We start from the raw sequence: 26,232 nt of genomic DNA, 5'->3' as shown, positions 1-26,232 counted from the left end.
TGGTGGCAAATCTTTTAAAACTTGTTCTTAGCATTCCCAAATTTTTTTAGAGAAAAATTCAGAAAGTACAGGTGCCTTTGGCATTTCATAGTTAATATACAAGCGAGACACGAGTATTCTCCATGGATGATTTTTGTGTTGTCATGGAATGAAAGAAAAATACCAGTGGGTCTTTACTGGCCAGAAGATTTTCATTTTCTCACTTGGCACATAGCTCTTTCGCGAATCCACTTCTTTCCATCCCTTTCTCTACTTTTAAATATTTTATGGGCAATAGGCTTATAATATGTGCTAGCACGGCTGCTCTCTCGAGGGGTCAGGATGGGTTTAATAATGAGATGCGTAACAGTGACTCTGTAAAAACCCATTTCAGGTTAAAAATGGCATGTTTTATTGAATCTCACGTTAAAGGTGGTTAACTCATCAATTGGTGATGGCTGGGGTTAAACAAGTTCCAACATGAGTTCTCCCGTGTGTGAGGAACCAGCTGTGCCCCCTGCCCACAGACGCTTCCTTCCCCCAGGACTCTGTCTCCAGACTAGGCCTGTGCTGGCTCAGAACCCTCCCTTTCTGCAGCAGAGACCCACAAGGCAGAGGGCTTCAGAGAGCCCCGTGAGACTGTGTCCATAGCAGCGACTCCGGAGAGCGTGGCTGCTGCGTGCGGCTGCTCCGTGGCCAGCTTCGCGGCGGCACCAGGTGGTGACAGCTGTTGGCAGAGCTGTGTGCAGCGCTCTGTGCATGCACTTACCCCTCAGACTTGAGAAATGGCTTTGCTCCAAAGTCGTACTCTCATTTTCATTTTCGTGAGTCACAGCTGGGCCCTTGTGTGAAGAATCGAAGGTCAGCTTACTCAGGAGTGAGGGGCATCAGGCCCAGTCACGGGCCAGCCAGGGTGAAGACCAGCGTGGACCACTGAACTCCGGGACCCTGTGTGTGTAGCGAGGGAGAAGAGGTGGGAGGACCACGAGCCGCTTATCCCCAGGAGGTGGAACGAAGCGGGACTCCTGATGCTGGGAGTGTGTGGTCTGCCACCAACAGATGGCTCCTACCAGGGCGACAGGGATGGAGGCGTCGGTGGCAACTGGTGCTGGGTAAGAACCGAGCCACCGTGTGCAGTCATGGGTGCAGAAGCTTAGCTTTGAGGTAGAAGGGACAATGAGACGGGGCTGTCCTCAAGAACCTCCAGCTCACTGAAAGCCCAAGCAGACCCCTGAAGGACCATACCTCCGTGTACCGAGATGCTCCTCTCCACGGGCTCCACCTTCACTGTGCACAGGACGCCGACTCTTAGTACACAGGAGCAACAGAGCTTCAGCAGATGCCGCCTGAGGACCACACTTAACTCTAGTTCCTTCTCCCTGGGAGGAAGGAAGGGAAGGAGCCCTTGAAATTTCCCCTTTTGCTATGTTTCACTGGTTTTTAAACAAATAGGGTTAAATAGAGACCAAGACATTAACCAGTACCTTAACGTGCGGCTTTAGGCAACGTGTTATTCTGGGAAAAAAAAAAAAACTTCTAAAAATTCATGTGCTGTCAAGGAAATCTTCAAATGAGTGGGTTTAGAAGCCTTTCTTGAGAGCAATGCGAACTTGAAGAAACGTGTGAAGTCCCATTTACTCCCGTCAACAGGATCTATTTCCAAAACTCATGCTCCTGCCGTTTCCCTGCAAGCATGCTGCAGCCTTGCGTGAGAGGACCGGAGATCTATCATCTTCCAAGCTTGCTGCAAGTGCAGCTGAGATGAACAGACGTAATAGACCTATTAATTCTTTCATCATGACTCAGGACAAGCACTCTGTAAAGTCAGAGGCTGGTGTCTGTAAAATTGTTAGACTCATTGGACAGTATAGACAGCTCATGACAGCACAGACCACTGAAGATTTTTTTAGACACAGCCCATACTGTGTCTAAAAAATACTCCTGAATTAAAACTTCCCATTCTGTGCGGCTGGAGATGCAGCCTCAGTTTAATTAGCACACATCTCTTCAGAGACTCCTTGCGAAAATTCTGGAAGATCGTGTGCTCCCTTGTAGACAGAGGAAGGAGGTAGCCCCTGGGAACTAGCCTCAACCCTGACCCTAGCCACACAGTAGGTAGATTGAATTAGTGACCAGCACCTCACCTGGGCCTTCCCCTGGTCTCCTGCTGTCTGCTGGGACCTGCAGGCATGTGCAGGGCACAACATGAGATCCTGCCTCCAGCCCCATCTAACTCTGGCAGCGGGGAGGGCCAGGGTCCCTAGTCATGGGGAAGCAGTTGAGAAGCAGTGGTTCTACCCCACCGATTTCATCATTAGCTCTTGAGAAGGGTGCTGAGGGTGTGACCGCCAGCTGCCTGTCCCGGCATCTAGGGTGGTTTTAATTAAGGAGTGAGTAGATGGGCATTGTTTTCTTTTTACTTGAAATTGTCCAGCCCATGAACATATTCCTCACTGTTAGTCTTGTGCTTTAGGTGTCTTGTTTTCGGTGAATGTTCTTTTTAACAACTTCCATTGGCCGGGCACCGTGGCTCACGCCTGTAATCCCGGTACTTTGGGAAGCCAAGGCGGGAGGATCACGAGGTCAGGAGATTGAGACCATCCTGGCTAACACGGTGAACCCCCATCTCTACTAAAAATACAAAAAAAAAAAAATAGCCGGGCGTGGTGGCGGGCACCTGTAGTCCCAGCTACTTCGGAGGCTGAGACAGGAGAATGGCTTGAACCCGGGAGGCGGAGCTTGCAGTGAGCTGAAATCGCGCCACTGCACTCCAGCCTGGGCGACAGAGTGAGACTCCGTCTCAACAAACAAAAAAAGACAGCTTCCGTTGCTTCCTGTATTGGTTAGGATATCATATCATTGTTCTTGATCAACAGTAGGGCCTATTTTCTCTTATTCTGTGCCTCCAAATAAATTGTTCTTTTCCCTGAAATGTCCTTTCCACATCTTCTGGTTAACATGAGGATCCTTTGAGAATGAACGCAGACATAGCTTCATGTGAGACGCCTTCCCCAGCGTGTCCTTCCTCCATCTGTGCCTGGTGTCTCTTTGAGTTCACACCCTACAGCTCTTAGCATGCCTCTTATCACGCTGCAGGAAGTAGTTGCTGTATCTGTCCCTTCTACCACACTGCAAGCTCCATCACCATGAGAACCCCTTCTCATCCTCCTCTTCCCAGCGTCTAACATGGAGTGTCTGGTGCAAACGAACACGTGAATAGACGAGCAGTCATACTGGGTCAAATCATTGAAACCATTTCTGTTACAGGGGAAGAATTCTTTTTCCATCCTTATACTTTAAAACTTTCAACTAGAATGTCTACTCTTTTATAATAACTTCACTACTCAAGAAATCTCCCGAAGTTCTAGGAGTCAGAAGATTTTGAGGAAGTGAAACAGTATTATGAGAATGACTCCTCCCACCCATTTTTTTTTTGTCTTCCTTGACATTTACATCTTGTATGTGATCAGAAATCTGTAACTCAAATGAACTGTTCATGGTAATGAGCCATTATTAATACAGTCCTGATTGAACACCTTTCTCTAAGAAGGTCACAATGCTTTGCATACATTATCTAGCTTATCTTCAGAACATACCTGAAGTGGGGTGACCATCTATTCAGAATTCACCATGGTCTGACCATCCACAGCTCTGCAAAGTTGATTTTTCCCCTGCTGAGCCCAGGAAAGAACAAAACGAAGTTCAGGTGTGCAGTGGCAGTAGCTGAGTTATTACTGCTGCTGCTTCGCTGAGCCTTCTGCAGAGTCTTAGGACAGCACAAGCCAATTCTCTGAGCAGCTGCACGAATGCTAAGCGTGCAGTCTTGGTGTCATATGAGTCATGCAGCTACAGAGATCAGGTCCTACAGGAGTTAGGGGGAAGGGAAGATTACTTCCCCCTAAGGGGATATCGCAGGTGCCTTCCAACGAGTGTGTGTCTGCCCCCTTCAGTGAGTGAAGCATCCCATTCTTAATCGAAGGCTCCTATGGCCAAGTCCCACATGGGACAGTTTATGGAGAAGCAGTGTGGTTTAGGGGAGGCATCACCAGATTAAGAGTAGAGATACTAGATTTGTGTGATCCCAGCTCTGCCGTTAACCACCTGTGTCTATGCAGTCACCTATTCCCTTCATACCTGTCAGCCGAGAGCACTGACTGCATGACTTCCAGGGTCCTTTACAGCTTTAGAGTACAGGGGTTCTGTTTTTGCTGCTCCCGAATTTCCACCTCCCATCGTCCACACATTTCACTGATGCATCTGAATGCTCACAGGGCTCTATTTGCGCTCCTCTTCTGTTTGTCCCTGTTTTTTGTGTGGACGCGTATCAACGCCCATGATGGACTGCACGCTCCCTGCGGGCAGGAGCCATGTTCGTTTCATTTTTGTGTCCCATGCATAATGTAGGTGCACTCACCTCGTCTGTCCCGTATCTTGAACCTATGAATCTCATCGGACTCTTCTCAGCAGAAAAACCTGTACAAGTCTTTCCTGTCTTGAAAGGACAGATGGGTGGCCCGCATCGTCCACTGAGCTTCCTGTTGAACCCCCTTTGCCGGTGATCTCAAAATAGAAGAAGACCTCATTCACCATATCCGCTGTTATCCTCCTCCTTTCCCCTCCACTTCCCATGACCAGGTGCTCTCTGCCACTCCACAGAACCTGCTCTGATAAATCCCCTGAAGAATTTTTTATTGCCAAATCCAAATTGTTTGGCCTCTCACAGTGTTTGCTGTGGCCGGCCCCTCCCTCATTCTGGAAACTCCTCTCTTCTCGTGGCTGCCATGGGACCAGTCGCTCCAGCAGCTCCTCCTGCCCCTTGCTCTGCCCTCCTTGGACTCCTCTTTCCTGGTATTCTCTGCAGTTCTGTCCTCGGCTCTCAGCTCTTTGCACCCTTCTTTCCCTCGCTGACAGCTTTGCGCATACCTGTGGCTTCACTGCCACGCTGAGGAACATTCTGTGTGGCCCTGGCCCGTCTCTCGAGCCTGAGCCCCATGATTACAACTTCTGTCTGCACCCCACAGTCACATCAACCTTAGCATGTCCAGACCTGCGCTCTTCAGCCGCCTCTAAAACTCTTTGCTCGTGTTTTCCCCATTCGGGCAATCATCCCACCGTCACCTGGTTGTACAGACCTGGAGTTCCCCTTCTCCATCATGCCCACGACCAGCCAGTCGCCATGGAGTTCAGCCTCTACCAGTTTTCCCTGGCCTGCGGCAGCAGCCTCTTAACTGTCCTCCCTGCCTGTGTCTCTCTTCTATAGTCCATCCTCCTCACTGCAGCCAAAATGGCTTTTCAAGAATTTTGATCTTGTTGCCTTTGTTTCTTCTTCTGTACCTGACCACATACTTTCAGACAAAATTTCATTTCCTTAGCTTGCAAGACCCTCTGAGAGCTGGGCGTTGCCCACCTTCACAGCCCTTCCCATGGTCCTCCATGCTCACACTGGGAGCTCCCTGTGAGAGGGAACTGTCACCCTCCCGCTTACTGGGTCACTGCAGGGCTGCCCCATGGGTTTCACATGGCAGTCCCCTTTTGCTGCTGGCACATCCAAGGACTCAGCCCAGATGCCGCCTTGGCATTCCTCACCAGGCAGGATTAAGTCCGACATCCCTGGACTCCTGTGGGCTCTGTCCTGCCTCTCCCCACGCGCCTGCCAGGGTGCTTACTGGCTGAGGGCTCAGCATCTCTCCCGCCATCCCACCCCCGCCATTCTCTGCCCGCCGTCCCACTCCCACCACACTGAGCACCTGAAGGGAGGACCTTCTTCACTGGCCTTTGTTCCCGGTGTTTGGCCTAGAGCCTGACAGACAGTAGCTGTTTGCTCCATACTTGTTGGACAACCAGACAGATGCATGCTGGGAGGATCACTTGCTCAAAGACTCTGCCCATCTCCCCCTGGCATGTTACTAGTCCTTCTCTCCATTACTGTAGGATAGAGGTCACATTCCTCAGCCCAACTCATGGCTTTCCACAGGTGACTTGTCCTGCTTTTGAAGAGGCAGCTCCCTTAGCCTCTTTCTTCTCCCTCCTCCTCTGTTCTGAAGACCCGGGCCGGCATTAGGTGCACGTGATCCTGACTGCCTGATAATAATTTCCCATGATGAAAGTGGCAGAGCCAAGTGCCATTTCCCTTTCATTTAAATTAGATAAAACCCAGAGCTGTGGCTTGCAAGCGATGGAAGTCCACTGGGGAAATGAAAGGTTCAGAGAGAATGGGACCCGTTATAATAAAAGCATTTGCACAGCCAGTGATTCCATCCACCCTGTGGCTTCTGTGTTCCTTGGAGTGCAATGAAATGTAAAGCAGGAGGACCTTTGGAGGTGGTTTGGGGAATGGATTCTAATTGGAAATGGTGGCGGCATTCTGTGCTTGGAGCACGCTCTGCAGACGGGGCAGCGGGTGTGACGGGCACTTTATGAAGAGCCATGGGACCCCCGGGTCTGCTGTAGCTCAGGACCTCGGCCCTGCTGTCTCAAGTCCTTTCCACTCTGGTCATGTACTGGACATGATGGGAAGGTGCGCGTCGCCCTCCCTTCCGCCCTCCTCCTCTCCATCCTTCCTTCCATCATTCCATTCTTCAGTGGTTCTGTGTTCCTATTCTGTATTTGTATTAGCATTTAATAAAAATTATATACTGGCACCGAAGTCAGTCAACTGCTAGCTCTTCAAATTACTCATGAGACCTAAGAAGAACCTATGTGACAAACATAGGCTGGCCAGAAAATCCTGCATGATTTAATTTTATAATAATCTTTATAATGATACAATAACAATAGCTAAGTTATTTTCAACATGTCTTAGCCTCTACTTATGAAGCACTTTACATGTATTTTCTCGTTTAATTCTGACAGCCTTACAATTCAGGTGTTATCTCCATCTCACAGATGAGGAGACCGAAGCTCAGAGAAGTTAAGACACTTGGTTGAGACTGCATAGCTGTAATAAACGGCAGAAGCAGAATTGCCTATAACATACAGGCAGAAACCATATTGAGTGGCAGAACCAGGTTTCAAACTGAGGTCTGACAGCAGAGCCCAAGCTTTTAAATATGTTCTGTGTTACAGGGTCCCGTGACTTAAAAGGGTTTGATTCCTGAACAGAAAACACAGGCTTGCTTTTTAACATAGTTAATATTACCTGGGAGAAGTCTTATTATTACTTATGTGCCCTTAAAACAGTATCAGTAATCAAATTGCTTCAGATTTCTGTATTTTTACAGTTGTTCAATCTGCCTTTACTTTCTCACTTTTGTGTTTTTAGATGCATCATCCCATTCAGATGAAGCCTGCAGATAGTGAAAAGTCAAACGGTAGGTGGTAACCAACTGTCTTGTTTAATAATATCTGCTGCTTTAAATTACAAAGTCAGTTGGGGGCGGGAGAAGCTGGCCCGGCTGCTTTTCTCTCTAGAAGGCAGATAGCGCTGCGCCAGGAACCTTCTCTGTGACCTGGATGTCTGAAGGAATGCACTCTCCACTCTCCTCTCTCCTGTCCCGTTGATCTCTGGCGTAAAGATGTATGTTACAAGCAGTGGCTTTCTGTGTCCTTCTGTTTGGGACTTGTCCTGTACAGGGACCCTGTAGCATTTGGCTCCTGTCTCCTCCAACAAAGCAATACAGGGGCATCTCCTGGAGATCCAGAGGACATCCGCAGGAAGGGAGTTGCCCATGAAGAATTAGGCTATCTTTCTGTGAGTGGGGAGTGGGGCTGGTTTTTGTTTTTTTACCTTTTGCATGTGTTTTTTGGACTTGGAGACTGCCTTATTGTACTCTTCTGTAAATTGCACTGATGCGTTTGCATCCGAATTCAGAGTTCCATCTGCTGATTAAATCAACGTACACTTGGTGCAAAAATCTGCATTTGATGAGGTCCATAAATAATTGGGTTTTGCCTCTTCGAGACACGAGAGAGTTGATAGCCACATTTCCCTCTTTAAGTTTTTGTTTCATTTCTACGAACCTTCTGTCCCTGTTTTGTTCTTTTAATTTACTGAAATGTATGTTAAAAGAATCTTCTACCATCCTAGACTGGAGAGCGGCTCTGTCCCATAAGACTGACATAATCAGCACTGTTTCCTTCCAACAGGCAGTTTTGCACCTCATTAATTAGTAATCAGGGCAGAAGCCATGCACTTAGAGATCTGCATATCTGCAAATGGAAATTATGATTGGGTTCTAAATCTCTCCACAAGGTATTTTTTGCTAATTGTAGTGCATTCCATTTTCTGGCTTCTCCACAGAATAGAAAGTTTTGAAGAAAATTCCAAGTCATGGCATGGTGCTGCCAGCACCCGGCTTGTCGGAGCTTTCTTCTCTCAGCTCTCAGCAGAACGCACTGGCCCACACCTGTAGTCGAAGCTGCTCAGGAGGCCGAGGCAGGAGGATCCCTTGAGCCCAGGAGTTCAAGGCCAGCCTAGGCAACATAGATATATAAATAAAGAAAATTTAAAAATAGCTTTTCTCTCTCTAGGAGGGGACTTCGGTGCTTTAACCACTGTCGTCTCCTCAGCCCTGCACTTTACTTAGGGTTAATTCTTTATTTTCTCTACTGCTTTATCACAAACATGACACTTAGCACCAGAAGTTGTCAAATCCGCTGCTGCTCTGTGGCCCCTTGAGCGAGCTGTGCTGCTCCTGCAGCCACCAGTTGTTCATTCATCAGTTACCATGTGCCAGGCATGTTGCTAGGGGCTGGGGCTGCAGCACTGAATAGGAAAAGGAAGAATAAAAGACCCCAAGAGACTGTGCCTCAGACCTTGTGGAACTGACATTCAATCTACTGATTTTAGTATCCAGAAGTCACTGAAACACTGAACCTGAATCTCCACATTTGTAAAAATGGAATTAATGGTAACTGTCTCACCTAAGTTGGCTTCCCCCCAGCCCAAGACTCCAATAAGATGTTTGTAACAGTCTCTGTAATGATTGAATGCTCCTATGAAATGCTGATTCCTGTTTACACCCCGAGGTGGTCTCCTGGCCTCTGCGGGCTCTCCACGGAGCGTGCCGGCCTGGGAAGGCGACCACTTCCCCCAGGCGGGCTCCTTTCAGCGCTTGTGCTCCGGAGGCGTGTGCTTGGAGTCTGACTTCCTTGGTGGGAGACAGGAGGGATGACCCTTGTATTTTGGGGTGAATCCTGTTGGTGCAGGTCATCTCAGAGAGTGTGGCCACCGAGAAATGTCCCCTGCCTTTGGCTCCGTAATACTCTAAACAGTGTCAGGACAAGGACCATGGAGTAAAAGTCTGTGGAAAAGGTTTTGTCTCATTTCTGAACCTTTGGTTGTAGTTATAGAAACTTGACGAATTAGAGAGCTGAACCGAAAACATTGGACTTGAAAAATCCCGGTACTGAAACACAAAGGGGTATTTTTCTTTTGCGTTTTCTGCTGTGCAGGTATTCATCTGCCTCAGAGAACCCTTTCTACAGGCAGCTGCCAGGAGTTTGCGGAGTGTTTTGTTGCTCTTTCTGTCCAGCGTCCACCCTGGTCCCTGAGAATCATGTTTGCTTTGGGTCTAGAATCACAGCACATAATAAAACTGTCATGGGCACACCCAGTGTTGCATGATCACGGAAGCCAAGGAGGACCGGGCACCGTTACTTTAGGATGAGACGGTTATGTGAAAATGCTGTTTTTCAAGCATCAGCCTAGGGTAGCGGTTACGAACTGTTTGGAGAAGCCTGGATTTGACCCCTGACTCCACGCTTGTTGGTTTTGTCCTCGGGCAAGTTATTTAACCTTAGTCAGCATCCGTGTCTCTTCAGCTGTGAGAGGGGGCTACAGTGGTGTCATCTGAACACTTGTAAGGCCCGTCTTACAAGGTTATTTGAGGTTTACATAAGCTAACATCTGTAAAGAGCTCAGCATAGCACCCAGCACATAGTAAATATCCAGTGTGCTAAGTTCTGCTAAGTTAACACTGTGATTCCACTCACCGAGGCAGCCTTTTCAGTACATTCTGAGCGGCAGAGGCTGGCCTGTCCAGGCCTGGGCTGTTCATACCGAAGCATAGCTCTGTATGTACAAATGAAAACCCCCAAGCCTTCTAGTTGAGCCAGTTCTCCCTTTGCTTTGTGGATTGACCTTCATTTTCTGAATTTTCAGTAAGAAAAGTCCAAAAATATAAATGTGCTGAAGGCTGCTTTTAAAGGGCTTTTCTTTCTAAAGGCCCAAATGGAACCTCACCTTGCACAGACATGAACAGTTTCAAGGTTCTCTTTGGACCTCACTGAGGAATCAGGAGGAATATGTAGTTTTCTAAAGCGAGTAATAAAAGCTGCAAGCCTTTTCTCATTCCACATGGCATTTTTGACAGGTAAGCATAGCTTCTAAAGCTCAAAGAGCACAAAGATTGCTTTGGCTCAGTTGCTCTAAATAGCTCCTATAGTTTTGAAAGAAGTATAACGAGCTCTAATTGCACTTTTATTGAGTTTGCTGACATTTATGGATAGCACAAAGGGCTCATCACAGTTAGACACTTACTGTCTTCATTATCACTGTGTTCAGATTTCTAAAACTTTGTATTTGCTGAGCGAGAAGGAGCTGCTAATCATGGATTAATTCGTGATGGACAGGTGAACTCCAGAAAAGCAGTCACCCTTGGCAGCTTTTGTCCATCGAGCGATTCTGAGAGAGGAAACCTCTAGGGTGAGCCCCGAAACGTTAGGTTGCGCTCAGATCAGCCCCGCACTTTGGGATTTCACTGAGCAGACTTCCCGAGTCTCCATGGCTTCTTATAACCTGCCCTTTAGTTGGCTCTGTTTTAAGCTGCAGCCTCTGGCACACCGATGGAAGCTGGCGGCATTGTGTTTCCTGTCCACGTGCTCCCACAGGGCCAGGTTGTCCAGAAGGAAAATAATCCCACTCTGGAGAAGCAAAAACTCCTGGGGCTGCTAAGAGGAGCACACTGAGGAAACCACCCACCTTTCAACAGAATCCGCCTTTTTTGTTATTTTTCCGTTGCAGAAAGTCGAATGGTGGGACAGGCAGGGTATTTGAGGAGGTGTGGATTGCACGCACCGTCATAAACAAGCAGAAACGTACTTACTGTCTTTCATTCTCTGTGCCATCCAGCTTTTGCTCCTCTGTTGCTGTGCCCAACGAGGTACCAGCTGTGCAGTACTGAAAGTCACAAGCAGTTGCTGAAGTTAGGCTGGCAGTGAGTGATACAGACAGAAGCTGCTTTGGTTCTGGTTCTGGGTCTCAGAGGCTGGAGCTGTGCTCACTCTGATGTCTTTGCCTCTTGCCACAAGGGGAGTTGTTTGTTGTCTTTACTCTATATACAGAGCGTAAATCCATCCATCCCGCTTTTACCCTCCAACCTCACAATTTGCTGGGGGTCCTTAACGCCTAGAACCCAGAAGTGTCACTTAAGCCTGCTGTGTGTGTGTCTCTCTCAAGGCCTCCAAAACCTCCAGTGTCCGTGTGTCAAGTTCAGAGCTAGCAGGAGTCGAGATAACTAAATATTGTCAGCAGAGGGTGCAGACCTGCAAAGCCTCCATTAAAAATAGGGATCATGGAGTGGCTCCATCCAGTCACTTTCTGATTCACTGGAAGATGAAGAAATAATTTTGAAATTCAAAGTGGAGAGACTCACAGATTTGGAGGCAGTAATTAAATGCCATATGTTAGCACTAACACATTGAAAAGTTGTTAATTAATTCAGGCAGCCCCAAATCCAGGTGCGACTTTGACAGATTGTACACCCGGGTGTTAGCACAGACTTACAATTAGGGATTTTTTTTTTTTTAATGAAGTTTCTATTCCCCTAACTTAAAAAAGTCACCCCATGTATTTAAAGTATTAACCCATTCTCATCGTATCATGGAAGGTAGACTTCAAATGGCTGCTGGTGTGGAACCCCTTTTGATTCTGTGGTCATCATTACTAATCGGCGGGGGGGAACCCCACCTGTCCAGCACTTCATGTGTAAAAGCATTTCCCTGCGTTTATTCAGTGTCTGTCATGGAAAGTGACTTTGCCCCTAGAGGGCAGGGACCTTTTTAAGTGTTTTTGTTTTGTTTTGTTTTTGTTTTTTTAATTCCTTAAAGCACCTAGCAGAATACTGTGAACACAGTACATTTCATTTAAACAACTGACTTTCCTGTAGGTTGAAAAAATAAGTGAGATACTTAGTGCCCATGGATACTCAGGAAAAACTCACCAAGATGGTCATCAAAAGTTGATAAAAAGTTAAGTGAACTCAAAATAACTGTGTTCTTGTAGAATGTTTACAGAGCCGTTGGGGACCCTCAGAATGGGAATTTGGGGGGTGAATTGTATGACTAACTTGTCCCTGGAAAACCAAAAAAAATAACAACTCAGAAGAAAGCTGGGCATGCTCACTATTCCCCATTTTGCCTTTAAAGCAAACACAGCCCAACTGTTGAAACCACAGAGCAACATTGGCTGGTAAGAGATTCCCAAAGCCCAGCACTTCTGGGCACACGCACAAGCGCGCCCACACACCACACACACAGATGGAAGTTAACGTTTTGATAACATAGTGACGGAGGTTTCCATTTTTTTTCTTGGCTAATACTTGCTATTTTTAGAAGTGGGAGTTATCTTCCTTCTTGCTGCCTGGCTGAGTTGACCCTGAGTGATGGCTAGGAAGTCAGCATTTCTTCATGAGTAGTTTCCATTTTCTTCATATTCGTCTTAGGAAAAAAATCATTTTTAAGCTTACCCAGGAGCTGCGTGTTTAATTTACTGTGGCATCCCCCTGAAGCTCAAAACCTACAAATTGTTGTAGCTAAATACCATAATTATTGGTTTACCCGTGAAACCAAGGACTTGATGGGAATTTTTCATTTGCTTTTGTTTAGAAGAACTAAAACCAGATTGTTCAGGGTAAAAAGAAACATAACAGGAATTTTATTTTTACTCACAAAAATGCCAGCCATAGTTTGCTGGGGGTAGGAGTCTCGGAGATGAGAGGGAAGGAGTCCTGGTGATACTTCTCCCTATTCTACCCCCTTTCCATCTCATCTCTCCCCTTCCTGTCCGATCTCTCCCTTTCGCATTCACAGGAATGCCACATTTCCACGGGGCCTCCGCCACCAGAATCCTCACATGTTAGTGAGCACAGGCAGTATAGACAGGCTGCAGCAGGTGGTATGGATGGCCTGCAGGTGAGCTCCTTGCCCAGGGTATCTGGTGTCTCTCTGGCTTCGTTGTTGGGCCTGTGCTGCCCATGACTGACCAGGCTTCACCAGTTCACAGCGGATCCGTGCTACTTTGCCTTCTCTGAAGGGAGGAAAAAGAACTTGAATTGGAAGTTTTCCATTGGCGTACAGGAGGTCAGGTCCTCAGCGGTCTCCCTCCCGGGAATTAGATCCCGGGGTGCCTGTTGCCCGTGTCTCCTCTGAGTCTGAACACAAGCAGTGGCTCAGGCCAGCGAATGCTTTCCTTGCTGAGCTCCTTCTCTGCACATGAGGCTGAAGATGGGACATGCCATCCTGAGGTTAGGCTGCTGTCCTCCATCCACCCAAACCAGGTCTCTACTACTCCACACTCCACACCTTGCCTGGTTAGGACCTCGTTCTCTCCCACCTCCAGTCTCTCCAGACCCTTCGTCCAGCTTGAGTTCCACATCCCCCAGCGAGCCTTTCTCAAACACTTGGGTGCACAATTCACAGTTTACAAGTATCGTGGAATTGTGCTTTTCAACTTGTATTCTTTGATGCACTAGAGTTTCGGAGGTGTTGCAGGAGCTGTCAGTGGGGAGAGAGCTGGGTGGAAGGGATTCTGACCCCCCACTCACCGTCCCCGCCTCAGGAACCCCAGTCAGCCCAAGTATGACACGGGCCGCCTTCTCTCCATTTCTGGGAGAGAGGAGCATTTAAGCCTTCATTCCACATATGACAAAACAGGAGGTCCTCAGAGGTCAGCCTGTTTTCCAAGGACACATATCAAACTAATGGCAGCACTGGACCTAGAACCTTGATCGCCTAATCACGGCCATTGTTCACCCCTTCAAGCCTCCTCTCCTCCTCTGAACTTGGAGGAGACACAGCAGGGGAAGGAATCCTGGGCTGGGAGGGGGACTCCAGGCTGTGGGCCAGGCTGGTCGCTCCCACACTGGACCTTGGGAGATCTTTTGGAGATAGACAGAAGCTCCCTTAGGTCTCTTCCTTCCGCTCTGGGATTCTATGAAGAGGAGCCTTTAGCTGTCTCCTCTAGGCCCTTGAGGGCTGTGCTGGCCCATGGAGCAATCATGTGTGGCTCTTTAATTAAAAGTACGTTTTAGAGAAGCACTTCCTCGATCACACCAGTCCCTTTAAGTGCTCAGCAGCCACACTGTGTCAGCAGCACTGCAGTAGAGGAACCCACCTGTTACCAGTACACCTGCCCCAGCCCCTTTGCAGCATAGATGCATGCTTTAGCATCCCGAAGGAACTGGCTCCAGTAAGTCTGGGATAACTGCTCATTGGTTAAATGAAAATGAGACACTTCCTGTCCGGGGGAGGCATAAAAGAGAAATAAAAGCCAATTAAATAGGAATGACAAAATGATAATGCAGATTCAAAAGAAACGTTTATGCACAAGTGACTTAAGGCAGAGCCCTCCTCTAGGCCAGGACATCCTTCAGTCTGGTTGCAGCTGGCTAGATTTTTTTTTTTTCCTAAGAAATAGATTGAAATGAAACGATGGAAAAGAAGCAGGACTTTTCCCCATGGGTGTCTGTGATGTCCTAAAAAAAAAAAAAAAAAAAAAGTCCCCTCTCCTAAAAAGGACTCCAAATGCTGTCTTGAAATCAGTTTTAACCTCGCCTTTCAGGCTGAAAGTAGTTCGCATGTCCTGAGCACAAGCATGGAGATTTCGAGGAAAATCTCCCGGGTCCCATGAGGTACAACGTGTCTTGTCTTCCCCACCATCAGGTGCCCGGGTTAGAATCTGCGTGTTATCCTCATGATACCCAAATGCACTTTCATTCCCCGAGAATCTTGCCTTCCGGTGGTTAGCGCAGTATTGTTTCCTTCTTGATCATTTGTGAAGGGCTGGAAGCTCAGGACTGTCCAAGGTGTTTCTCCAGCAGCAGCAGCGCTGTTCTCCTCTCTAGAATCGGCTTCCTGTTCAGCCGTAACTAAGCTGGCTGCTTAGAACTAGGTGCGGGGCCTGGTTGGCACTGTATCACCAATGTCGCGGGAAGGAGGTACTTTCCTAGCTCCCCAGAGCCGGGAGAATCTCTGATCTCTTATTCTTGTCTAGATCAGCAGGGATGAAGCTTTTTGAAACAGAAAAATGTTTTCTTCCCTCGAATGCTTTGTGCAAAGTTTCAGGCGCTGTTTCGCTCCAGCTGCCCCTGTTGTCTTTCCTCTCCTGGCCTTTCTCTGTCCCTGTCATTCAGGTTAAAAGAACATCTACAAAAAACCCAGAATGAAATCTGTATCCAGAAGTATCCCCAGGGAATGGTAGTGTTGAACAGTTATACAAGTACTTTGGAATTTTAGCACATTACCGTTAATTTCTGAATAGGAGAAAATAACAGTATTCCATGTCATATTAAAACATTTTGTTAGTAAGAACAAGCGCATGGGGGAATGGGTTCAGGAAGTGCCAGGTGGGAGGGAGTGGCAGGGTGGGCACATGGAGGGAGGAGGACGGCTGGACATCTGCAGAGTTGGCCTTGGGACACGTGCCTGGTCTCACATGGCTGGGGCCCGGTTTGATGGGGTAATGAAGCATTGATTACAAGAAAAAAAGATGAAATGGCCTTTGCTCATTCCTTACTTTTATCTCCTAGCTGTGGAAGATAGAAAATTGTTCATAGGAATGGTTTCGAAGAAATGTAATGAAAACGACATCAGGGTGATGTTCTCTCCATTTGGCCAGATAGAAGAATGCCGGATCCTCCGGGGACCCGATGGGCTGAGTCGAGGTGAGTGTGCTGTCTGGAAAGCCTCTCCCCTTCAGTGCTAATTGGAGCTCTGTGTCACAGTCGAGACAGATGTAGGCATCGCACACGGCAAGAGGTCACCCTGTAATACATTCCGTGTGATAAAGTTATCCAACCTGAACTTTTCACCATAGCTGAAATGATCACCTTTGATTTCTCCCATTCAGAAGGCCTTGGTGCCACCATATTAGCTCAAGTTATCACTGTCAGGTGTGCAGCCAACAGGCTGCCCTACTGCTAGCATCCTTTTCAATCTCAAACCGAAGTAGATTTGGTGGGGGGAGGTGCAAGAAGGAGAGGTAGAAAATGAGAAAAGATATTTGTTGTGTTCCTCTTAGTCCTCGGGCTTCCTGCCTGTGCCTGAAAGAAATGTTAAGAGTACAGTGACACAAACCAGGAAAAAAGCACGTCAGTGTTCACATGTAGTGCAGAGCAGATAGGGACGTAGGGTAACTGGGCCTGTCTTGGGGTATTAGAGTTTTATTTCAAAGAATAAAACTCCTGGAGTCCTGAGCCAGGGGAACTCTTTAAGTGACAGAAAAGTGACTTTACCCTGAAGACGATTGTAGGCTCTTCTTTGCCACTGTGATAGAAACAAAAGCTGTAGCTCAGAGCCTTGACAATAAGCCAGTATTTACCAAATAGTTAGAAATCACTGTTGTCTTTCCTGTTTGCCTCTCCCTTGACAATGCTGCACACCTCCTTCCTGAAAACACTCATAAAGGCTGATGCTGGAGGTTGACATTCATCTGACTGCAGTTCCCTGAATCAGTCCGAGGTGGAAATGTATATATACAATATGTTTTTTCACTTCTTTTTGCTCTGTCGCCAGGCCAGAGTGCAGTGGCGCAATCTCAGCTCACTGCAGCCTCCGCCTTCCGGGTTCGAGCTATTTCCCTGCCTCAGCCTCCCAAGGAGCTGGGACGACAGGCAGACGCCACCACGCCAGGCTAATTTTTGTATTTTAGTAGACACGGGGTTTCACCACGTTGGCCAGGATGGTCTCCATCTCCTGACCTCGTGATCCACCCGCCTCGGCCTCCCAAAGTGCTGGGATTACAGGCATGAGCCACCGCGCCCAGCCTGCTTTTCACTTCTTACAAGAAATCCATATTTTTAGCAACATGGAGAGGTTTGCATTCTCTCATTACTGAAGTTACCAGTGCAGTTTCTGTGGGGCAAATGAGGAACTTGATTTCATTCTCAATCTCTGGCTCTGGGCCTGCACTGGCACCCCAAACCCCATGTTGAAAGAAAAGATTGGCTCATGAGGACGAAAGCACTAGTCTTCACCCTTCTCACTAGTTTAACCTGACTTCAGCACCACGTGAGGAAGAACATTTGCTCTTTTGATTTTTAGACATAAAGCTTAATGATGTCAGCTGGTAGAATGGAAGACCGACAGAACAAAAGTTCCCACCTACAGCCGCCTCCAGAGCGCCAGTATGGAGGTAGTCTACAGGAAAACTAGGAGGAGGTGGAACCACGCCAAGCTTTTGATTCATGTGTTTTCTTCTGAAGGTGGTTTAAAAAAAAAAAAAAAAAAAGGTGGCATGGAAATCACAGTTTATGCATTCTCTAACAATTCTGAAATTTTGTTATGTAACACTCACTTAGAAGATGTGATTCTCTAAAAGCTGAACTAGTCCTTGTATTGAGTGTGATCCTGGAATAGCAGATCCAGTATCCGGGGCGCCTCTGCAGCTTTTCACCTGTGCCATCGTCAGGGGCAAGCAAAGCCATCCATCGCTGTGATAGACCGCATCACCTCTGGCTCCTCAACAGCCTCACCAGCGAAGGGATACTAGCATGTCCTCCTAGGGGCTCAAACCAGCCAACCTTCTGATCACACCTGGTGGTCCAATTCTTCATCATATGTATCTCCACTTAAGCAGACAAACCAGGAGATAGAATACCGTGGGAAAAGACAGTGTGGCTAAATTAAGAATAAAATATGTAGAAAGATGTGATCATATTTTTGTAATTCCTTTTCTGGTGCCAATTTAGTCATTAGAATCCCTATTATCTCCTGTTGTTATTCTCAGTCACACTTCAGTGTTACCATTGGAATTTTCATTCTCCAGGATAGGGAGACACGGCACAAATTAAATTAATCATAATGAAATATATAATGGCTTAGGGGCCAATGACCCCAAGTTCCAATCCCACAACTTCTACTGAAATGAAATAGAACTTTAGTCATTTTATTTTCTTACCTCTGTCCTGAGGTTTCCCCGTTTGTAAATGACAGCAGTAAATACACCTGCCCTGCTTCTCTTGCAGGGGGTCGTTCGTTACTGGTGTGGTGGCTTTTCGCCTGAGCATACCATCTGCATGGGTTAGTGGAGAGACCCTGGGTGAGCAGTATGTGTGCTTGATTTCTGCTCCCCCTCTGCTGGCCTGGCCGATCTAGGCAGTGACTCTGGCGCACTTTCTCTGTCTGTCCACTGGGGACGGTAATGAACAGCATTGCCGCCTGCAGCGTTCAGAGCTCCTTGAGCATACATCAGTTATTTCTGCAGATCAGGTTTTAAAGCAGCCAGAACCTCCATGGGAAAGAGCAGGACACACAGTACTTAACAAGAGAACTTAGCTAATTTGATCTGCCATTCGGTTGATTAACCAGCACTTGACACCAGAAGCAGCCTGTTCCTGCAACAGGTGACAGGGAGCGCTCTCATCAGTATTTTATGCAAATGCTGGCTCAGTGGAAAGAGGAGAAAACTTTTCCCTCCCCATCATTTTTTTTTTTTTTTAAACAGCAGAAAAGTAATTTCTGGTGAACTGATGAGAATTCCCTATTGCAAAAAAAAAAAAAAAAAAAACAACTCATTTATAACCATTTATTCTGAGAATTAAAGACAGACAAGAGTACGTTTTTCAATTAGCAGGACCCAGGGACTCCTGGCTACAGGGGCCTGCTCCTGAATCAGTGTATTTGTTAAAAGCACAATTCACTTTCATGCTACCATTTTGCTTTCATTAAAGAATTGCAGTTTTCAATCAAATAGGAATAAGTGTCTCCCATTAGTGGCACTGCAGATAAAGGGCATTCAGCATTTCTGTTCTCAGTGTCTATTGCTGGCTCAGCTGTTCAAAAATAAATAAAAATTAAGTGAAACCAAAGCTTGGCTGCTCTGCCCAGTACCTTCCAACACAAAACCAGGGTATACCCTCTTCTGTGAGAAGCTTTAAAATCAAACTCTTGGATCGTGGTGAAGGAGAGGTGCAGCTGAGCAGTTCACTTTTCTTTCGCTGCTTTTGCCCAGTTCACCTAGGAGGATGAAGACAAAGGAGACAGCGAGTCTAGCTGGCTCTTGCGGATTTCTGATATCTTTTCTTCCTGCCCCATCAGTAGTTTCAGGTCCTCTCTAAAAGGCGTTACACTGAGGTTTCACCAGACTGGCTGACCCAGTACCCCCGCCGTGTCAGAGGGGCACACTGCCCTGACCCACAGCTGTGCCCATCAAGCCGTGCTATACTTTCGGTTAGAATCACTGCCTTTTTTTTTTAAGTCGTGATCTACCTTTTGGCAAGAAAAAAATATATTTTTAAAATCCCATCTTACTCACCGGCCCCAGCCCGTGTTCCAGGGCAGATCCCCTCAAGAAGTTGTCACAACTGTCCACGTGGAAAGCACCTAACACCTGCCAAGCACCTGGAGCCTCTCGAAGATCTGAGGACTCTTCCTGGCTCGAGGCAGCGTGGCCGTATCTCAGTATGCGTTTCTCCCTTTGGGGAAGTAACCCATTCCGCCATCCTCTCTAACTTGGAAAACACTGAGATGCTTGCAAGCAACGTTAGGATGCTCAGCACCTTCTGCAGCGGCTGCTCAGCCTCTCCAGGCCTGCTGTAGAGCCTTCATGGAGGAGAGGAGCAGGATGCCATGGGCCCACGTGTGGCAATTCAAATGAGGTGTTTGCTCTCAGAAGCAGAGCCTGAAGTTTCTAAGCCAAATGTACTTAAGCGACAGCATCACCCTAGCATGTTGATTTCCTAAAATACACACGCTCTCACTTACCCACAATCCCACAGTCAGCCTGGGCTATTTAGGTACAGGGTTTTGTGCACTGTGGCAGTTGAATATCTGTAACCCAGAGACAGTAAAGGAGTTTATTTCATTCCCCCCCCCAGCCCCCACAAACTGTAGGCAAATCTTCACTGCCATTTAAGGTAACTTTCTGCTTGTTTAAGAATATTCCAGCTGTGTTTATGGTGTTCCAACATTCCCCTGCCAAAACCCTTGACAAATGAATTGGCAATATTTTCAGGGATGTTGGCAAGTACAGACTGGATTTAGCTATTAAATCCTCATTTGTTTTTGTCATATCTGATCAGAATACAGGGATGGGCTTTTGACTATTACAACATGTACACAGTGCTTGGGAGGCTGACGCAGGAGGACCACTTGAGCCTGGGAGTTCAAGACCCGCCTGGGCAAACACAGCGAGATGCTGTCTCAAAACAACAACAGCAACCATGTACACAGAAATGAGTCCGTTTTCACACATTTTAGCTCTGCCCACACAGTACCTAAACATTCAGATGTGTAGGAACTTTGGCGACATGGCCCCCTTGACTCCTGACTGCATTTGCCATCTTGTTCCAAATACAGACTTCCTATCTTATCTCAGGGATGAGGTTTTGCCGGCTCTGAAGTAGGTCCTAGTCTGTACCCAGCCTCGCATGCCATAAATGAGTGGTGTCTCTGTGCCAGTTTTAAATAAAGTAACCCACCATCAGGGATGGCGCATCAGAGTATTAATTCTTAGGCCCCAATATTATATTGATAGCGTATGTTTAATGTGGCCACTGCTAAAAAGATACAAGGAAGATTGGCTGCATTAAGATCTTTCTTTGGTTGACTAGGGACTTCTAAAGAAGTTTTCCATAGGTTAAAATCTCCTTCGTCCTACACAAGTTAAGTTATACTTCTTTCACTTCAAGTATAGTGGGCGCTACACGTACTCTTTCAAAGAAGTAACAAAAGCAAAAGGCACTGGCATTGTTCATGCTTTTAAAAGTGCCTGTACTTTTTCTTTTTCTTTTTCTTTTTTTTTTTTTTTTGGTGCAGAGCAGGAATTCATCTAGTTCTGAATTCTCTTGCAGCTGAGGAAAAAAAAGGTGGAACACCTGAGTTAAGATATCCTTTCAATTGAAATGACAAGTGTAATAGATGTGTTCCAAAATCTTCTCTGTGACAGGGCTACGTGCTTTCCTTAGATCTTGTCTGTAGGAGGAAATTACTTTGAGAAACCTTTCCCCAGTCAATCATTTATCTGTTTTAGCAGCAAGAAAGTAACCTCACTGAAATGAGAGGAATGCAGCTCCTTTCATTTCTGTTAGCAACCCCTAACATTCTGAAAGTAGAGATAATAAATAATTGCAAAGGTAAAATTGCAGGTTGGCCACATTTACAGTTGGATTTTTTTGCTACTATATACGTGGAGGTTTTCAGACAGTAATATACATGTTGTCTTACCAAAACTCCCTCCCCACCCAAAAAAGAAAGAAGTATGGCTTCATTATTTTGATACATGTGTATTTTTCCCCCAGCCTTGTTTTTCCGGCATTTTGGTCAGTAGCCAGAGAGCTGATTGCTGAGACCTGACATTGACCAGTCTAGAAGAGTTAAGGGCTGATCCTACAGGATCGGAGCATTTGTCCTGTAAAGACCCAGTGAACACCACTGCACCCAGAAGCTCATTTTTAGTAGAAAGGGGATAGTTACAACCCAAGTTATTTCTGTCCAACGGAAAGCCTTCTGGTTGGCTTGAGAGGAAAAGCCAGCAGCCAGTCTTAATGGTAGGGACTTATGTGATGCTGTGTTAGTATAAACCCACACATTGGAGGCCTAATCCTAAAGCCACCTGTGTGTTTTTAGTGATGTTGAAATGAAAACTAAAATCTATCCATAGGACTTACCGAGACCTCCTGTTTTAGAGAAATGGCAATGGTTAACAAGCTACCATTGCAAGAAATAGTTGACTCTGAAGTTGCTTGACTTCATCCAGAGTGACACAGAGTGACATTTTTCAACAGGCACTCCCACTTTATAAATGACACCGTGATTTTTTTCTCAAGGAATTGAACACAGCACACAATGCAGAACTTGACAGAAACCCCTAAGGAGACAGCTTCTCTCTTACTGCACCACTGCCAATAGAATTAAAAGGTTAAAGAAGTCCTCAGATGTGTCAGACCATTTTTTTGGGTGGGATAAGGATTGTATCATTGGAAGCATCAGTCAGGCTTTTAATTGCATGGTTGTTAGAGGAAAGGGCAATGATTTGAGTTTATAGAAACAGAATTGTATTGTTCTATTGGTAATACTTCTGAGGCCTGATTATTGCTGTATCTTTCTCACTAAGTTACTTTAAAAAGTTCTGCATATATGAAATTGTGGCAAATGCATAAACTGTGCCTTATTGATTTTTGTTGACATTTTACATGTTTCTTACGCATTTTTACCCTCCATTTGGAAACTGTCAGCTTGGCACATGGTACTGGATAATAAGAGCAAATGAAGTGAATGCAGCAATCTTCCTGACTATTAAAAGCAGAATTAGCCCAGCCTCCGCTTGGTTTCAAATCTATCTCCAGTAGATGATTTGCCTTTTCCTCCATTGTAGTTTCAAGACAAGAAGTGGAAAAATAAAAATCTCTTAGTGTTATTTCCTCTGTTAATAACGCCAGGGATGATGAAAATGCTTCTGAAGAGATGTTACTTGGAAACAGATGGTAAATTTGGATCATCTCAGAGCTCAGCATCAGTATGGAAGCCAGTGGAGGTCCTGTCCTCTGTCCCACACTTACATCATCTAGCTGCCTTAGAGAAGGCCACCAAATTGCTTTTATTGATGACAAAAGCTACAGTCAGTCTTAGTACAGCTAGAGTGTTCAGATAGTGAGCTTCATCTGCTGCCGTGCTGTCAGAGAACCACGAGACAGCACGGCATTCACCGTTGAGCTGGACTTCATTCCGGCTTCTTCAAGCCAGCTTAGCCAGGAGGCGAATGTGAGATGAGTTTCTCATGTACTCCGAGTTTTTGTGTATTAAAAATTATAGCATGATGCAAAAAAAAAAAATGCATTGACTTATTTTCATGACTGGATGTCGTTGTGCTTTGGGGATAACAGGCAGGCATTGCTTTCTCTTATTGCTGTTTGATTAAAAGGTGCCACTACAGTATTGACTTGATAATCTCACCAGGTACTCGTGCAGAGCAAAAGAAGAAACTATATTTTATGGCTCACAAATTGATTTACATAAACCAAACAATCTGCTGGTTGTCTGAATGCAGAATGTTCTATTTTGCTTATTGGCCACAGGGGCAACAATCTCGCATTGTTGATGCCAGAATTCTGCTTTTCATGCACTCACTCTGAAATGACAATAGACTTCAGCCTCTCAGTGTTTAGATCTGCTTCATTTGGAAATCTTTTAAGTAGTAATAATAATGTTTTGAGGAAATTGAGTGGAACACTGAATTATTCTCTGATACCTAAGTTCAAACTGTGCAAGGCTGAAGAAGCTGAAAATCAATGCACTTTTAAAGTCATTAGAGATCATAAGTGAAATAAGTCTGTTGCTTTAGCTAACCTTTTAGTGTGCTGTGGTTTTATTATAAAATCAGCCTGAATCTGCATTAATTTCACAGTCTTTTTCTCTAAGAAGCCCAAGGGTGCATGATGAATAAAATGTAAATTTGAGAAGGCACTGTTTTTATTAGTGAAAAGGGCAATGAGCCATGTAGTTGAAGCAGTGACCTGCATGGTGGCCAAGGCTGGTACAAGAAGCAGGAACAGGCACTACAGAGTCTAGTTCTTTTACAGCACAAGAAAAAATAGGCACAGAAAGTTTCACTGGTCTTCCGGCAGATATTCAGAGAAATGTACATTGTCTAGTGTATGTTAGACTTAAGGTCAAATCTTTGATACGTTTCAGAAATTGACAAGTCTCAAAAGTCTTGAAGATTTTATGCAAATAAATGACAATGCACATTTTTTACATTTTATAGCAGTATTGAATATTCTCAGAGCAATGGAGCATTTGTTTTTATTAAAATTAAAAATTACTAAATAGTTTGTAACAGATTTGGTATGTTTGTATTTGCATAGCAACAATTTATATTTATACATACATATATATATATATATTTTTTTTTTTTTTAAACTACCTGGAAGGGATTTAGATACATTTGTTTGCTGACATTTTGAGCTCTTGAAATTTATTTGCTAATTTGCCCTTGGTGTGAGGATTTTCTTATTTGCCCCTTCAAAAATCAATGATAAAATTTGAAATACAAAGCCTTCATGTGTGGATGCCCTCAGTAAAGATCACCAGTCAAGGAGAAAATGGAAAATAGCAACTTTTTATTTTAGAAAATGCAAACTAGATCTTGCTGATTTCAAACCCTGTGGCTAAAAACAGTACCCAACTTCCTCCCCTAGTTTCCATTTAAAAAATAAACTAATAAATAAATAAATCTTTCTGCTTTGGTCAGATTAGCAAGTCAGCACTGTGAATAAAAAGCAAAATAAGATAAAACCAAAGAGAGAAGTTGTTTTATTTTTATGTACTACTGAGAACAGTGTCGTCTTGTGGCAGTTCTCGTAGACTGTGTTGGTTTAACAAGCGTCCAACCCTTTTGTCTTGTTGTTTTTTGTCTTTCCTGCTCCCTGTCCCCTTGTTTCCCACAGGCTGTGCGTTTGTCACATTTTCTACAAGGGCAATGGCACAGAATGCAATCAAAGCCATGCATCAGTCTCAGACCATGGAGGTACTGTATCATCTGCCCTTTCTTTGTTTTCTTTGTGCAAATGATGGGGAATGGTAAAGCAATTCTCTCCTGTGTGGATTGTTCACATGACAATCACAGATGTAAACTTTCACCATCTCAGTTTTCATTCATTCATTCTCATTCTCTCCTCCTCTCTCTCTCTTTCTCTATGCATTTTTCCCCTAATGACTTGAAATGCATTTAGTAAAACCTTCCACTTGCTCTCCAGTTATTTCTTTTGAGCCTTTTATTGCAGTGGCACGGGTCCTGCGATGTAAAATTGTGAGCACTTGAAGCCAAGTGTCATTCCGGACCTAAAGGATCAAATACATTCCCCACCCCAGGGTCGGTGTGGATGAAACAGTAACAGCCTCCCACCCCAGATTACTGCTTGCCCTGTGCTAAGTCCCAGGGTTCGTTCTTTTATACAGGGTCAAGTTATCTTCCATCTAGTCAAACCGCCTTGTGGTTTTACATCAAGATTGTTGGAGAAAGTTAATATTTATCCCACTGCATTTAACATTGAAAATGCAAATTTGGAAAATAGGATTTGTCTCCTTCCTTAAAAAAAAAAAAAAAAAAAAAAAAGAGAGCAATAACAAAGAAACGTAATAAAGGCTCAAATGTGGTCTCCTAATGAGAGATCATGGCCTTAGGAGAAGGTAAATACCCTGGTGTGGATGTACACCTACGAACCTAGATAGATGGCTCTGTACTTTTAGTCTGTGATTTGGGTCATGGCCTTTCAGAATTTTGCACAAAAGCATTCCAAGAGTGATATGCCGTTACTTCTTCTGTATTGTCTGATAGAATCATTTGGGAGTGCATGTTCTGCTGTATTATGTATACTGTATCTTTGTGTATGGGTGATCTTTTCTGGAGGTGGCCTTGTGTTATCTGAAGCCATGTTTTCACATTTTGAAAAAAGAATATTTTCAATTTTATTTAATATGCAAAAAACTTTTTTCTTGATTGAGCTTCTGTTTCCCCCCCCCCCATTTTCTTGGGGTTTTATTTTTTGTTTGTTTTTGTTTGTTTTTTTGCAATGCTGCCTCTCCCAAAGCATGCTGGGAGCTAAGTGATCATTATACGTCATGTTTTGTGGCAACTCTTTTATAGTGAATCGAAAGGTGGGTGCAGAGGGGGGAAGGAGTGTGCATGGCATTGTCATTCAGTGTTTACTGTACTTTTCTGACTTGTGATACCAGCATTGCAAAGCCTATTGTCTTTTTCGAACATTGATCTTGACTTTGATATTCCTAACATATCTTATATAATCACTGTGTTTTCCTTTCAGTGCAATGCATTTTTAAGACACTCACAACCCCCTACCTGACGGCAAGCTCAGGTGAAAATCGGGCATGATAGGAGATAATGAGCAGGATTTGGAATGTCTAGGAGGCTAATCTTGTCTGACACGCAGTTACACATGTGATGATGTTTTGCTTCCCTCTTTCTGTTACCGAGGCTGCTCCATTCCTGTGGATTAGCCTGATTTCCAGCCACATTTTAATCTTCAATTCAGTTTGAAGATTAAAATGAAAGTGCTGTTAGAAGCAAAAAAAAAAAAA

General features: G+C 45.3%; 1 protein-coding gene and 1 long non-coding RNA gene across 44 annotated transcripts in view; one reads left to right on the top strand and one right to left on the bottom strand.

The window, feature by feature from the left end:
- Nucleotides 1–26,232, top strand: part of LOC105490600 (CUGBP Elav-like family member 2) — a 649,919-nt gene that overhangs the window by 555,323 nt on the left and 68,364 nt on the right. For 42 of the 43 annotated variants that reach the window (XM_071068824.1, XM_071068806.1, XM_071068808.1 and 39 more), the window contains 3 exons: nucleotides 7,241–7,289; nucleotides 15,726–15,860; nucleotides 24,582–24,661. In XM_071068824.1, the coding sequence (XP_070924925.1) occupies nucleotides 7,241–7,289; nucleotides 15,726–15,860; nucleotides 24,582–24,661 (264 nt within the window). The remainder of the gene's footprint in view (nucleotides 1–7,240; nucleotides 7,290–15,725; nucleotides 15,861–24,581; nucleotides 24,662–26,232) is intronic. The other variant, XM_071068845.1, reaches the window with a different exon arrangement.
- On the bottom strand, nucleotides 254–11,731 carry LOC105490598 (uncharacterized). The gene is made up of 3 exons (XR_003020091.2): nucleotides 11,025–11,731; nucleotides 1,225–1,358; nucleotides 254–927 (listed from the first exon to the last, which is right to left on the bottom strand). It is a non-coding gene; the product is annotated as an uncharacterized lncRNA (long non-coding RNA).

This window comes from Macaca nemestrina, chromosome 9 (genome assembly GCF_043159975.1).
Source record: "Macaca nemestrina isolate mMacNem1 chromosome 9, mMacNem.hap1, whole genome shotgun sequence".
Taxonomy (NCBI): Eukaryota; Metazoa; Chordata; class Mammalia; order Primates; family Cercopithecidae; genus Macaca; species Macaca nemestrina.
This window is presented reverse-complemented; position numbering and strand designations above follow the sequence as displayed.